Raw genomic sequence first — 14,290 nt, forward strand, 5'->3', positions numbered from 1 at the left:
GGGCGCATACTTTGAATAAAATATTTGTTATCATTCTCTTGAAATAAATGTGTTTTTTTCTTGAAAAAATACCGGTTTCATATGTATACACCTGGTACTACATGACAACGCACCGTCTCATACCTCTAAAATGGCGAAGAACACATTAAAAGCATTGAATTGGGAAATATTATCGCACCCGCCGTACTCTCTAGACCTCGCCCCGTCCGTCTATCACCTTTTCGGATCGATGGGACACTCATTCGCAGAGCAGCGCTTCGCCAATTTTGAAGAAGTCGAAAAATGGCTCGTCAAATGGTTTGCCTCGAAAGAGAAAAAGTTTTTTTGGAATGGTATCCATGATTTGCCTGAAAGATGGGCAAAATGTGTAGAATTTAATGGCCAATACTTTGAATAAAATTTTTTTGAGATTCCCTTGAGGATTAAGTGTTTTCTTTATTGAAAAAACCGGTAAATATCAACTAACACCCCCGGAAATACCTCCACTTTTATACGTACCTCGAAAACAAATTTCAAAATGTACATTTTTTTAATTCTATCTATACCTTTTTAAATTATTTCATCTTTCTAAAATTATTATTTAAAAAGAATATTATGTAACATTTCTCGAACCATCCCCCAGTCGTAACAGGGCTATAAGAGCTCCTCTTGAATCTTTTAATAACCCTCCTATAAGCCTTTCTTAATATATGGGTGACCCCATATCAGTACAGTCTTAATTTTTTTCTTTTCTGGAAAACGTGACACGACATGACGTTAATTACATTTCCCTTAGAATCGATTGTACTTTGGACGATCAGTATTAGATAAGTATAGCATCGCTGTTACAGGCTATCAAGACTAAATCATCCTGAAATATGGAATCCATCCTGAATGAAGTTTAATCGACAATTAACTCCGAAGAATAATATTCCGGATATTTGAAATAGGAATATACGGTGTTAACTTGCATTCCTACGGATATTTGGTTTCTTTCATGAAACCTTTATTGTATGACTACATTACAGAGTTCATATCTCTACACGCAGAAAAAAGAACCTTACATTTTACTGAAAACCAAGTTAAATCTACCGATCTTCCTAGTACGTATATGAACAACATAACAGTTCAGAAAACGTTACAATTATAGGCAAATAAGAATGACTATCAATGATGGTTACTAGTACCGATTCTCAAGTGGTACTGACCTGCGGATCAGTAGATATTACCGATCCAGTCGCTATTCTGTACAGTTCCTGGATGCTGCAAGTACGAATTATCATGTCACTTTAACGAATAATACAAAGACATCTGAATTTTATTATCGGCGTAGACTACAGTTAAGACAGCACTATAAATTGTGAAAAAGTATTGCTAAAAAATAATTAATAAATAAGCGCACGGTTATTTCTTATAAATGTTTTCGGATATACTTATAATCAATCGTTATTTGTAACTTATAATGCTTATAATACAATTAAAATTTCGCACGCAATGGGGGGGGGGGAGTGATTCGAACGCATGAACCTAAGCACGCAAGTCAACAGTCTTAACCACTACACTAGCATATGAGTTGCGATTTGTAAAATAATTTTGAAATGCATTTGTAACTGTGGGTGGTGACCTCGGGAACGACTTCTGAATACGCAAACATGCCATCGCGGTACACAATAAAAGTTCTAGCATTCACATCATATCTATATGTCAGCTGAAACAGTCACGGAACAAAAAAACGTCTTGCTCCAATAAGCTCTCAAGTTTACGCGATCTGTTAATAAGTTGTGCCATCCAAAATTGTATTATTTTTATAAAACCCCTTCCTTGCAAAGTGGTAATATGGAGTAATTTGACGACTGTCACAGAAATTTCAAAAAGGAATGTTTTTTAGGTGATGCAATCCATTCATTGTCGATTGCGTCGTGAATTCACCCGGTGCTCCGCGCGGATAGGTTGCGTTGCGACTTTAGGGGCGAGTTAAGTAAACCGATCGGGTCGGTAGCATGTACCGATCTTTTGGTAATGCCCACTGCAATACTATTGTAATCTCGGTTCAGTGGATTTTAAATGTCGTTCAGTATGTAATACGAGGGAATAGAGGTTTATTTTACTGAAGAATAACTGTTGAATTAACCTTAATTTCATTGTGACATTTACGAAATGCTAAGTGATTTTGACATTTTCACCCTCTTATTAAGAGCAGTTTATACTGTTACGGTCACAAGAAACCCTGTACAATTCTTGATAAGTAAATATTACATTTCTTTTTTCTGCGTGTATTAGATCTCATTTCACTCAATAATAACGATGAAAACATTTTTTGTTTGAAATAACGTAAAAAAAGTTGAATGTCTTCCTGAAATTTTCGTTTAAATTTTGAAAACCGATTTTATATGAAGACTTCATACAGAACGAACAAAATTTCCTTTGCAATCCGTTTTTTAAAAAGAATTCGTCTTTCTTTCCTCGTTTTCAAGAAACTGATCCTTCTTCTCGTTTTTTTGCTTAAATGCGAAATGAATTAATAAAGCCCAATAAGAAAATCCAACTATACTTTTCGTTAAAAAATAACCTCTTTTTAATTCAAAAGTCTACTATTGTATTTTTAGTTCGGAGTTCATCTCTTTTGTTTAAAAATTCCACTATTTGGTTGAAGAAAATATGTCGTTGAAAATTCGATTTTTTGTTTGTTTGAAATTCATTTTGTTAACTGAAACTTTAACCATTCTATTTTTGGTTATAAACTGACAGTTTTTAGCTGAAAATTCGCCTATTAAATTTTCAATTGAGACTTCATCTTTTTTGATAGGAAATTCAACTACTTGTTTGAATCTTGAACTACTTTGTTAACCATTCATTACATTGTTCAAAGATTTAACTATTTTGTTGAAAATTAATTTTTTTGCTGAAAATGAAACTGTTCCATTATTGGTTAAAAATTGATTGTTTTTAGTTGAGAATTCAAGAATTTTGTTAAAACTATTTAATTTTTTGTTATAAATGTATTTTTTATATTTGATCGGAAATAAAGTCATGGTAGAAAATTAATATTTTCGGGTGAAAAATTTAACAGTTTTCTAGGAGCTACACCATGTTGGTTTAAAAACTCTTTTCTTCTTGTCGAAATGTTATCTTTTTTGTTTAAAAATGCAACTTTTTGGTTAAAAATTAATCTGTTTTGGTTGAGGATTCAACTATTTTGTTGGCATATGGTATTTTTTTTTTTTTTGATTGAATTCAATTGTCTTTGATTAAAAATTAAAATCTTTTCTTGGTTGAAACATCAACTATGTATTATATTTTTTGTTAAGATTGAATATTTTTTGTTAAAAATTCAGCTTTGGGTTCCAAGTGAACCTGATTTGTTAAAAATTAATCTTATTGTTGACGATTCATCAATTTAGTTAATCATTCCCCTTTTTTTAAAAAAATGAATTATTTTGTTTAAAGTTTAACTAATTTGTTGAAAATTCGTCTTTTTATGATAGAAAATTCATCCTTTTCGATTGAAATTTCAGCTATCTTTAAAAAAAAATTTCTTTTTCATTTGAAAATTCAACGATCTGGTTGAAACCTCATATTCGTAAGTTGAAAATTCAATTATTAGTTTTAAAATTCAACCTCTAGTTCAAAAATTCAACTAGTTTGTTAAAGTCATATTTTTTCGAAAAATTCATCTGTTTAGTTTAAAATTCGCTTATTCGGCTTAAAGATTCGACTACTTTATTAAAAATGCAATTGATTTTGGTTGAATTTAATTCTTTTTTCTTTGAAAATTCGACCATTTGGTTGTAAATTTTATTCTTTTGTCAAAAAATCGTTTCTTTTGTGTGAAAGTACAAGTATTTCGTCTATTAAGAGATTTATTACATTTATTTATATCTAAAATATATTGTTTTAGTATAAAAATACAATGTTTTATTTTAATTATGTTTTTGTCAGTGAGTGAAGTAATCTGCTTATATCATTAGACAATCGACAGCTTATAATTATTTTCTTCCGTTAACAACACTAAAAGAACAGGATTCTTTTGTAAGTTTGAAAAAAAAAATGTTACGGGGTTTATTTTCCAGCCAAAAATGCATAAACGAATGCACACACTAAGTGCGGAAGTGACTTTGTCGATCCAATTGTAGATGTGCTACAACATTTCTTGACCTTTCTCGCGTTTGGTGCTGGTCCTATAAATTACAATGGTTCGTTAAGTATTCGCAGTCGATAAAAAGAGAGCCTTATAACCGTACCGCCTTGAAAGAGAATTAACAATTTAGCAGGACGAGAGAACGACATAGAGACGATTGGTTTAATTTGCATAGGCAGGACTGCAAAGAGGTTCATTAAACATCATGGGCATATCGTTGCTCCTACAGTTCACATAGGCAGAATTAAACTATACTTGAGGAAAAGCAAACTGAACGAAAGGAAAAATAATCTTTTTAGTCTCTCTCGTAGAAAAGTAAATTCATCTGTTCGCAGCCTTATGAAAGACAATGGAATAGTCACCGTTGTGTTGTTTAACATTTTATAATGAATCTCCATTTTCCTTCCTTTATATTATTCTTTCATCTGGTACAGATGTAGAAGATTTAACTACTGCGAAGGGTGGTAGGAATCTGTGATAAACGGGAATTTTTTGAGACGGGGGAAGAACCGGGATATGAAAGTAATTTTTTTTAAAAGGAATGTTTAATACTATATATGTTGGCATTTCCCCGTTCATGTACATTTAATAATTTAATCATTATTATTTAAGAAGGACCAAAATTGAATAATTTAACATTAAAACTTTGAAAAATGGAGAATTACAAAATTAAATTAAAAATAAAACTTTTTTATACTTGAAAGAATATAATTCACGACATAAAAAAATGGAAGAGATTAGGATCCAAGTTTCGAAAATTAAATCATAATTTTAAATATAAAGCATTATAAGTTGTAATTCTTGCATTTGAAGCATTAAAAATTTTAATTTAAGTTGTTCAAAATTAAAATGCTTTGAACTAAAATAAGCCCTAATATTTTAATGAATTATAATATTAAAAAAAGATCAAAATGGCATAATAATTTTTAATTGAAAATTTATAAAGAAGATAATTTCTAATTTGGTTTGTCAACTTGAACATATGGAAAGGTTTTTTTTATGAAAAGGCTTCTCGACCGATCACTGAAGTTAAGCAGTGATCGTCTGTGTCGTAAACTCGTAATAATGCCATTTGTTTTCAATGAATATATACCGAACTCTCGCATTTGTCCATCCAGGGGCGCCCAAACCGTTTCCAATTGGAATGCAGAATATTGCTTAATATACTTTACTGAATACTCACGGCCAGCGGCCTTTCCGAGGCGAAAGTTGCAATCGTCTCTCAACCTGCGCGCTGATAAACAGCGGGGGCCAGCAGTTCTAGGAAGGCTGATAACGGGGGAACGGAATTCGAGAGTTGGGTTTATAGCATATTATGTATATATTATGTACATAATGAAAAATGGTAAAAAACGTAGTTAGAAATAAATTATTTATTCAATAAATTTGTAGATGATTTAATTGAAAACATTTTTCTGAGTGTATTTTCTGAAAGAGTGGAATGCAAGATTGCAAGGCGTTATAATAAAGTATTGTTGAGTTTTATATGGAGGTAAAGATTTGATGGGAAATGTTGTATATTTATAGAATCGCGTGTGAATTTATGATTATTTGAGAGAGTTCGAGGTTGAGACTATGATTAAGTTTTCCCGAGGATCTGTGTGAAGTGGTACTAGTACTACTTACTTTATGGCACATTTCTCTTATCCGTATATTTCCCAAGTTGAATCTAGATTTGGCTTTCGCTTTCAGTATCTTGTATACCGTTTTAATCTTTTATGGAAATGCGGCCGAGATTCCTCATATTATGCATAACTTCCTTCTTATCAGAGACATGTTTATAGAAACAACGTGAAATAAGAACGAGATTATGGAGAAGGACAGATTCTATCTAAAAACAAGGTGGTGTCACGAAATTACTCGAAAATGTCGTATTCATTGTTGTTAAAAACCTGATAAGATATTGAATGCCTTGAAATTGCACCATTAATTGCATTTGAAAATTTAAAAATAAAATCCGCTCCTTACATTTTTTAAAACTACTGTTTATTTCTTTTGAGGTTGTTTATGGTGGTGAAATATTTCATTGTTCCTTCAAGCACAGATCGCAAATTATCTACTTTGATGAGAGAATAAGACGTAATTTAATTGAATAAATATAATTATTTCATGCCATTAATTGTTCGTTCAAATTTTGATTGTAGATCAGATATTACGATTTCAAAGATTTCTAAAGATTTCACAATATTTCAAAAGATTTAAAGGAATTTTACACCAATTTAAAAGATTACCAAGAATGTTAGGAATTTCAAGCGATTTATAGTAAAAAAATGTAGCGATTTAAAATAATTTCTAGAAGAAAGAATTATAAAAGATTGCAAAGAAATTCACAGAATATCTGTCAATTTTAATCGATATAAGAAGGTTGCAAGGGATTTTGAGAGATTTAAACAGATTTAAGAAGTTATTATTGGGTTTGCAAATATTTCGGTGTATATCACAAAATTTTTAAAATAGGCAATGGATTTCAAGGAATTTGTATGAAAGGTGAAATTGTTTTTAATAACTTTAGGAATTTTCTAAGTATTTCAAAAGATTTTAAGAGATTTTCAAATGGACTGCAAGTAATTTAAAAAAATCACAAGGGATTTCTAAGAATCTTTTAAAATTCTATAGTCTGTGAAAGGATTTTAAAGAATTTTAAGGATTTTTGTGAATTTCAACTAATATTAGAAGACTTCAAGGGATGTACAGATTTAACGATAATTCAAAAGTTCTTGATGAATTTCAAAATATTTCACGGGATATTACAAAGTTTCTAAAGATTTCAAGTGGTTCCCGCAGGTAGGTGTAACAGGATCTCCGCGGGGTGCGCGGAGTCTGCGGTTGGCACTCAGGCGAGCACTCAGGCGTGAACAAACAAAATCGGAGCAGGCTATAATGAGTTAGTTTCCACCCACCGTCAGCCCCAAAATCGGTGCTATAGTAGAGTTTCACTGTATTTCTAAATTTCAATGGGATTCTGAGGATTTCAAGTAATTTCAAAAAATTAAAAAAATTGTAATGTATTTTAAATGATTGAAAAAAATGTGTGGGATTTCAAGGGCTTTCAAATTTTCTAAATTGTTTATCACGGAATTTAAAAAATGCTGAATTTAAAGTATTTAAAATAATTTTAAGGTATTTTATGAAGTGCCAGAGAAATCTATACGCTTTAATGAGCTATCATAAAATTCGAAGGCATTTTAAAACATTCTGAAAGATTTAAAAGATTTCAAAAAATTTCGGAGTGATCAAACCCTTATTTAAGACTAACACAGAAATATTTAAACCCCTTTCGGCATGGTGCCATACATGTATGGCTTCTTTTTTACTTAGTTTTTGAATATTTTTCACGTAGTTTTTAACAAATTACATAAAAAAAGTAATTTAAATGTATTGTGGACCTTAATTTAACATTAAGAAGCTTTGAAAATATATGTTTTGTAACATAATGGATTTTCTAAGTAAAAAAGTAAAAAAAATATGCCTTTTTACACAATAAATCTAATTGTGACGAATAAATAATAGTAAATTGACTGAAAATAACGTCGCAATGATTCTTTGGGACGCTGATTACGAGTTTGTAGTCAAATTTGGAAATCTTTAATATTCAAAATGGCGGATCGAATATAGCGGATAGCATTTTTTTAAACAAGTCCCTTGGCTTCAAAATGAGACTTCGAGAATTCTCATTACAATACAACTTAGTACTTAAAAACCGCGCGCGTGTTTGTTAGCCAGTTTATTGAAGATCTGTGTGAAAAAATGCATCGAATTTTAGTGCAATACTTTACATGCAATATTTCTATTTTCCCATAAATTTTTCAAACGCTTCTGCTAAATATTTCTAGAAATGTCCATAAAATTACGCTGAAAAATTGCAAAAACATAATATAAGCATTTAAACGAATTAGAAATAGCTTATGAATTCGTATTAATTAGAATATTTGATGTAATTTAAATTTAAGAAATTCATTTTCACTAACATTTTTTTATCCTTGTCGGCAGAAGAATTGGACGGGCCAAACGCTGGAAACATAAACGACGCTTGGGTGATAGCAGTTGAAAGGTAATTAAGAATATTTGCTGAATTTTGATCGGCAAATTATTTGATTTTGTGTTTTAAATAATTTACCTCGTGTCTAATTAATTTGCTTATATTGTTTTAATTTTAAGATTTTTATTTTTGTATGCAGTCAGCTATTTCCTTATGAGAATTGCTTTTTAATACTCGAACAATTAAATATTTAATTAAGATGCAAAGCATTTGAAAAGCGGTTTTTAATCAAAACATGAAAGATAATTTTTTCAAATTAAATTTTAAATGCAGAATTACTTGTCATGATAATGCAGGATCTTTTTTTTTAATTGGACTTTGATATTAATTTTATCTTGAAATAATATTCAGTTACATAAAATCAAAACTTTTTAATATTTCTCCAATTACGTGGGAAGTTTGGAAACAAAGCTAAAGTTTCAAAATGTTTTCGTATTTTCGCTTCCCATAAATGCCCTAAATCTTGTGGCTGAAATAGTTTGAAACTTTAGATGAAAATTTAAGGGTTGTCAAACTTATCTGGAGAAAGCATTTCAGTTCTAAAGAATTTAAAGAAATTAGAAAACGTAAAATAACTATTTAACATTTTTTTGTAAAACTGTATTTTTTATATGTGGATTAAAAAATTGGTCCAATATTACTGTTATAAATAGCTGATTTTAATATTCGAATTTCAAATAACGCCCAGTTCCAGATTGCTTCTAAAGGACAATAATACTTTTTCTTTATTTCTTTTCAGAGGAGCGAAAGAACGCTTGCAGAAACTGAGTGATTTCAAGAGAATACAACCTCGAGATATTACAGTACTCTATCAACAGGTATGCATAAAAATTTATTCCCGCTCAGCGAATCGCCAATATTTGTTACTCGCAGTAAACATTTAACAACACAGCAATTTTTCCTCCTACTATTAAAATTCTAGTTCTGTAATTAAAAGTTAGTTTTAAATTCAAGTGAAAGCTAAGTATGTGAACTATACTGTAAATAAATTACAATTTTCAAAATATTAAAGTTTAGTCGCTATTGTTTGAGACTGACAAACAAAAATATATCAAGAAAACTTTTGAGATTTACATCGAAATAAGATTCAGCTCGCCTAAGCTATTCTTTTTCGTGCAACTGCCGTGAAAGTTTCCAATCGTTTAAGTTTTTAATATTTTGGAAGACACCTCTCATATCCTCAACTGAACTAAAGGTTAAAGGCCAAAAGTTTTCTCTCATGAAAAAGAAAAAAGATTACGAAGACGGATAAGTTACGATCGATAATAACAATACAGAAAAACGTGCACGAGAGTAAAGTACGTAGTAATGCCAGTCTTCTTACGACAATCGAAATTTATATATTTCAGTCTGCAACTGAAAATGAAAAAACTAAATATAATATCTTTAAATTTTAGTTTTCATAAATTACCAAAACGAAACACTTTGAAAAAAAGTGGTTACATTAGCTAGGCGTTAATTTGAAGCGACATTTTAGGGGGATGGGGTGGGGGTCGATAGCATCTGATATTAGAAGAATTTAAAATTAAGATAATTATAAATTTAGAGACGCTTAAATTTAGAAGATTCGAAACTCAAATCAATTAAAATTATAAACTGTTATATTTTGAATAACTAGACAACAAACACACGCGCTTCCTGCGTGATTGTATAACATCTTTCCATATTTCAAGTACAAAGTTGTGTTGCACTGAGAAGGGCTAAATTAGTACAAAAAATGTATTTTCATTAATTAAGCACTTTGTTTATGAGTCCTAGTACTTTAAATATGGTAATATATAAAAAATGGCAACTAACGGTTCACTGGCCACAAATCCTGTAAAAAACAATACTTCTGAAAGCTCATGAAATCCTATACATTTCTCCGGTCCCATAAAATCTCTTCAAAGAAATTCTTAGAGTCCCATTGAAATCTTATAAAATATTTTAAAATCCCAAGATATCCTCTCAATTTCCTTAAAATGTTTAGAAATCGCTTGAAATCCTGTAAAATGACTTGAAATCTTTAGAAACATCTGGAAATATTGTAAAATCTCTTGAAATCTTTTGAAACCACGTGAAACCTTTAGAAGTATTATATTATCCCGTGGATTGTTTTCAAACCCATCGAAAACTTTTAGAAAATTCTTAATATCTCTTTGAATAACTTGAAGTCTTCTAAAATTAATTAAAATCCTTAAAAATGTTATGAAATTCCTTAAAATCCTTTTATAGGCCATTAAATCTGAAAACATGTTTTGAAATCCCTTGTAATGTTTTGAAGTTATTTGCAATCCTTTTTTAAGTGATATGATTCCTAAAATATTCGAAAATATTTACAATTCTTTGAAGCCCATTGAAACCTCCAAAAGTTTTATGATATGCCCTGAAATATTTGTAATCCCTTGAAATCCCATAAAATTATTGTTAATCTCTTAAACTGGTCTAAAATCGCTTTAAATCTTTTGAAATTCCTCTAAATCTATTGAAATCTATTAAAATAACTTTAAAAAATTAGTAATCCCTTAAAATATTTTGAAATATTTCAGAAACGTTGGAATTAGAAAGATATCTCCTAAAATCTTTTGAAATTTCATCATCTTCCCGTATTTAAAAAATTAAAGGCAATACATAATTTTGTTATATAATGAAGTTAAGTTTTAATCTTTTAAAAAAGATTATTTCAGATGTCTATTTTTAAAAGCAATTGATTATTTCGCCACCATAAAGGTAACAAATTAAATTAACAGTTGCAAACAAATTGAAAGTTAGCAGCGGATTTAGTTTTTCAACTTCAAATATAACAAATGGAGGAATTTTAAGTTATTAAAAAGCCAATCAGGGTTTTAAGAAGATTGCGTGAAATATTTGTACAAATTTCGTTACATCACTTTTGCAATCAGATAAATATAATGAATCAATTTTCTTTAAAAAATTATTTTTCAAATAGACTCACATCACTAAGATCCTTTGAACTATTTTCCTAAACCACTAGACTTGCGATGCGCAAAGCGGAAATCGATAAAAAATTTGGGAAATTAAATGAGGAATGTAAAATCAATGAAATGGTCACTAGGATTATATGGCCTTGGCTTTGTGTGCGTTTTCTAGCGTAAATTTCTGCTCTGAGTATTAGTTTATGTTCTACAGGTTGGGCCTCAGGCTTTAGTTATGCAATCATCTGTTTCAACCATTAATCTTTCATTGCATTTTACTAAGCTTTTACTATACAGTATACTTTGATGATACTACTATGCACTAGCCACTTGACTAGCCAGGAAGATTATTACTTGGCCTTCACTTCCGCAGCAATCATAGTGATCTTTACAAATTCAAAGTCTTTTTTAAGCTTTGAAGGCCACATAAAACGTAATCAAAAAGTCTTTTCCTAGTTTAAACTACATGACAAAAATTTATTTAAAAACTCTACTTGATTTATAGAATATGTTTCTTCATTCTTTAATTGTTATTAACTCTACTTATTATTTATTTCAGATAAGCGAAGGAGCTGCTTCGTCAAGCGAAGGTGCTACCGAAAAAGATGTATCAAGCAGTCAAATTACTGTCACACTATCTGACAAGTGAGTATTTTTTCACTTATTTCAGACCTCGGAGTCGCCACACTATTTACACTATTTGAAGCTTTTTTTTAACTATTGCACTCTTTTGCTACTGTTTCTAAAAAAATTACACTAAAGGCACTATTTTTTTATAATTTCCCGCTAATACTACTATTTCTCTATTTTTTCTTGAAAATCATTTGTTGAGCTTCTTCGCTAATTGGCTAAAATAATATGTCATCCTTTTCGAGTAAGCACAACATACCGAAAAATTGTCTCCACGGCTGATCAGGGACCGTGCATAAGTCATGTAAAGTTTTTTCTGAAAATCTCTAAAACTAATTTTTTTCTTAATTTACTTTCTGTTTCTTATGAATGAACAAATTAGTTCAACTTGCAACCAAGTAATTAGATTTTTTACCAAATATGTAATATGAATTCGCAACAAAAAATGTACTAATTGTTTCTTCAACCAAGAACACATTTTCATTTAAAATCAACAACAATTGAATTGGACCAAAAAGGACAAGTTTCCAATTAAAAGTTTGACTTCTCAACAAAAATAAACTAATTTTAAAAATAAGCAGTTGCATTTTTAATCAAAAAGATTATCTTTCGGCCAAAATAGATGATTTTTCAAATCCACAAGACAAATTTGCAATCAAGAAAGATTTTGTAATGCATAAAGAAAAAAATTCATCTACAATATTGAATTTTCAAGCCAATAAGATGTTCCTTCAACAAAATAGTTGAATTTTCTACCTAATACTTCAATTTTAAAACAAAAAGATAACTTTTCTACCAAGAATATTAGTATTCTACCAAAAAGAGCTAAATACTCCACAAAATACGTAACATTTTAACCAAGTATGTAGTTTCATTTTCAACAAAAAACCTACATTTTAATTTACATAGTTGAATTTTCGACCAAGACAATTAATTTTCTATCAAAATAGAAGAATTTACAACATATTACATATATTTTTAATAATAAACTGTTTGAGCAATGAATGTGATGTTAGTCCAGAGTTTATTGAGGATTAATTTCAACAACAAAAAAGAACTAATTTACTACAAAATAGTTTAATTTTAACCCGGGAATATTAAGTATCAGCAGAAAAGTTAATCTACAACAATCAGTTGAATTTTAAACAAAACAGTTCAATTTGCAGTTTGCAAAATTAATTTTATTTCAAAGAAAAACAAATATTCAACTTAACGTATGATGATCCAATGAAAAATGTACTAGTTAATATTTTAACATATAAATATTTGTATTTAAAATAAGGAACAGATTTAACCACCAAAGACGAATTTCTAATAAAATACTTGATTCATCAACTATAACAGATTTTTTTACCAAAAATTTACGTTTATAACCAAAAAATTGATCTTATACAAAAAAAGAAGAATTTTAAACAAAATACATAAATTTTCATCCAAATAGTTAAAATTTCTAGCTGAAAGCAATTGAATTTTGAACTATAAAATATGAGATTTTATTAAGTTCTATAAATTTAGTTTACATTTAAGTGCAGTAATGAGGAAAAGGGAAAAGACTTGGCAAGTTCATTTTTAAATGATAATACTTGACAAATTTTATGACACTATTTAGACACTATTTTTTAAACATTTGTGACACTATTTAAATACTATTTTTTAACATTTGTGACAATATTTCACTATTTTTAGCTCTAAAGTGAGTCTCGGGCCTGTCATTAATTGATGTTTTTGAAGACAATAAAAAATCAAGATATTCCGCATGGAAAGCATTATAATTAGAAAGCCTCGATTGTCTTTAAAAATTAAGAAGAAGCACATTGAACGAATTCCAAATTGAAACTTTGAAAAATTGAAAACATCATCATTAAAAATATTCCTTTTTATAATTCTATCAAATGAATAGAACCTAAACTTAAATGAACCATTATTTTGTACGAAAACTGAAAGTTCAAAGGATTACTTGATATAATTGATGTATAATTAATGGACATGGTAAGCAGGAAGTTTGTGATATTTACTTTCACGTTTCATTACTCTGTGTTCGATATTTCTCTTAAAGATTTAGGCTAGATTTAACTTCAGACTCTCAGGTTATTGGCAGCCTGAGATTTAGGCCATGCTCATCTCTTAAATTTAAAAAGATAAAAAGGAATGAAATTCAAATATGAGCGATTAATTTTACGATTCAGAAGGCCTTTAGAATCGATCTACTTTGTAATATATACATATAGTTTGACTGTTATGCTTAGCAGTTTACGAATTTTTACTATGTTAAAAATTGTTGAACCTGAAACGCTTTCAATTATAGTTTTTTTTCGCGAATCATTGAAGAAAGAAGAAATTTCCTGATTTAAGAATTAAAGTCGATCAAAGCATCTGCATTTACTTTCTACGCAACGTTATCTTTCGAAGTAAAAAGTTTACGACATTCGATTCTTTCTGAAGTGATTCGTCCATCCGTGATTCGCGGAGAAATTACATCATTCCCGATGAAGGTCCGCGAGTAGAAGGAAAAAAAGAGAAAGAAAAAGAAACGTGTTTGAGTTCTTTGACGTACATTCCTAAACCTGATCCGTGGCTGTTCGTTCAAAT

At 29.6% G+C, this 14,290-nt stretch overlaps 1 protein-coding gene across 4 annotated transcripts in view; it reads left to right on the plus strand.

Moving 5' to 3' along the window:
* LOC117167059 (MAGUK p55 subfamily member 5-A) overlaps positions 1 to 14,290 on the plus strand; it is a 181,262-nt gene that overhangs the window by 58,087 nt on the left and 108,885 nt on the right. For 3 of the 4 annotated variants that reach the window (XM_033351645.1, XM_033351643.1, XM_033351642.1), the window contains 3 exons: positions 8,108 to 8,168; positions 8,896 to 8,974; positions 11,631 to 11,716. In XM_033351645.1, the coding sequence (XP_033207536.1) occupies positions 8,108 to 8,168; positions 8,896 to 8,974; positions 11,631 to 11,716 (226 nt within the window). The remainder of the gene's footprint in view (positions 1 to 8,107; positions 8,169 to 8,895; positions 8,975 to 11,630; positions 11,717 to 14,290) is intronic. The other variant, XM_033351644.1, reaches the window with a different exon arrangement.

Source organism: Belonocnema kinseyi, chromosome 2 (assembly GCF_010883055.1).
Source record: "Belonocnema kinseyi isolate 2016_QV_RU_SX_M_011 chromosome 2, B_treatae_v1, whole genome shotgun sequence".
Classification (NCBI taxonomy): domain Eukaryota; kingdom Metazoa; phylum Arthropoda; class Insecta; order Hymenoptera; family Cynipidae; genus Belonocnema; species Belonocnema kinseyi.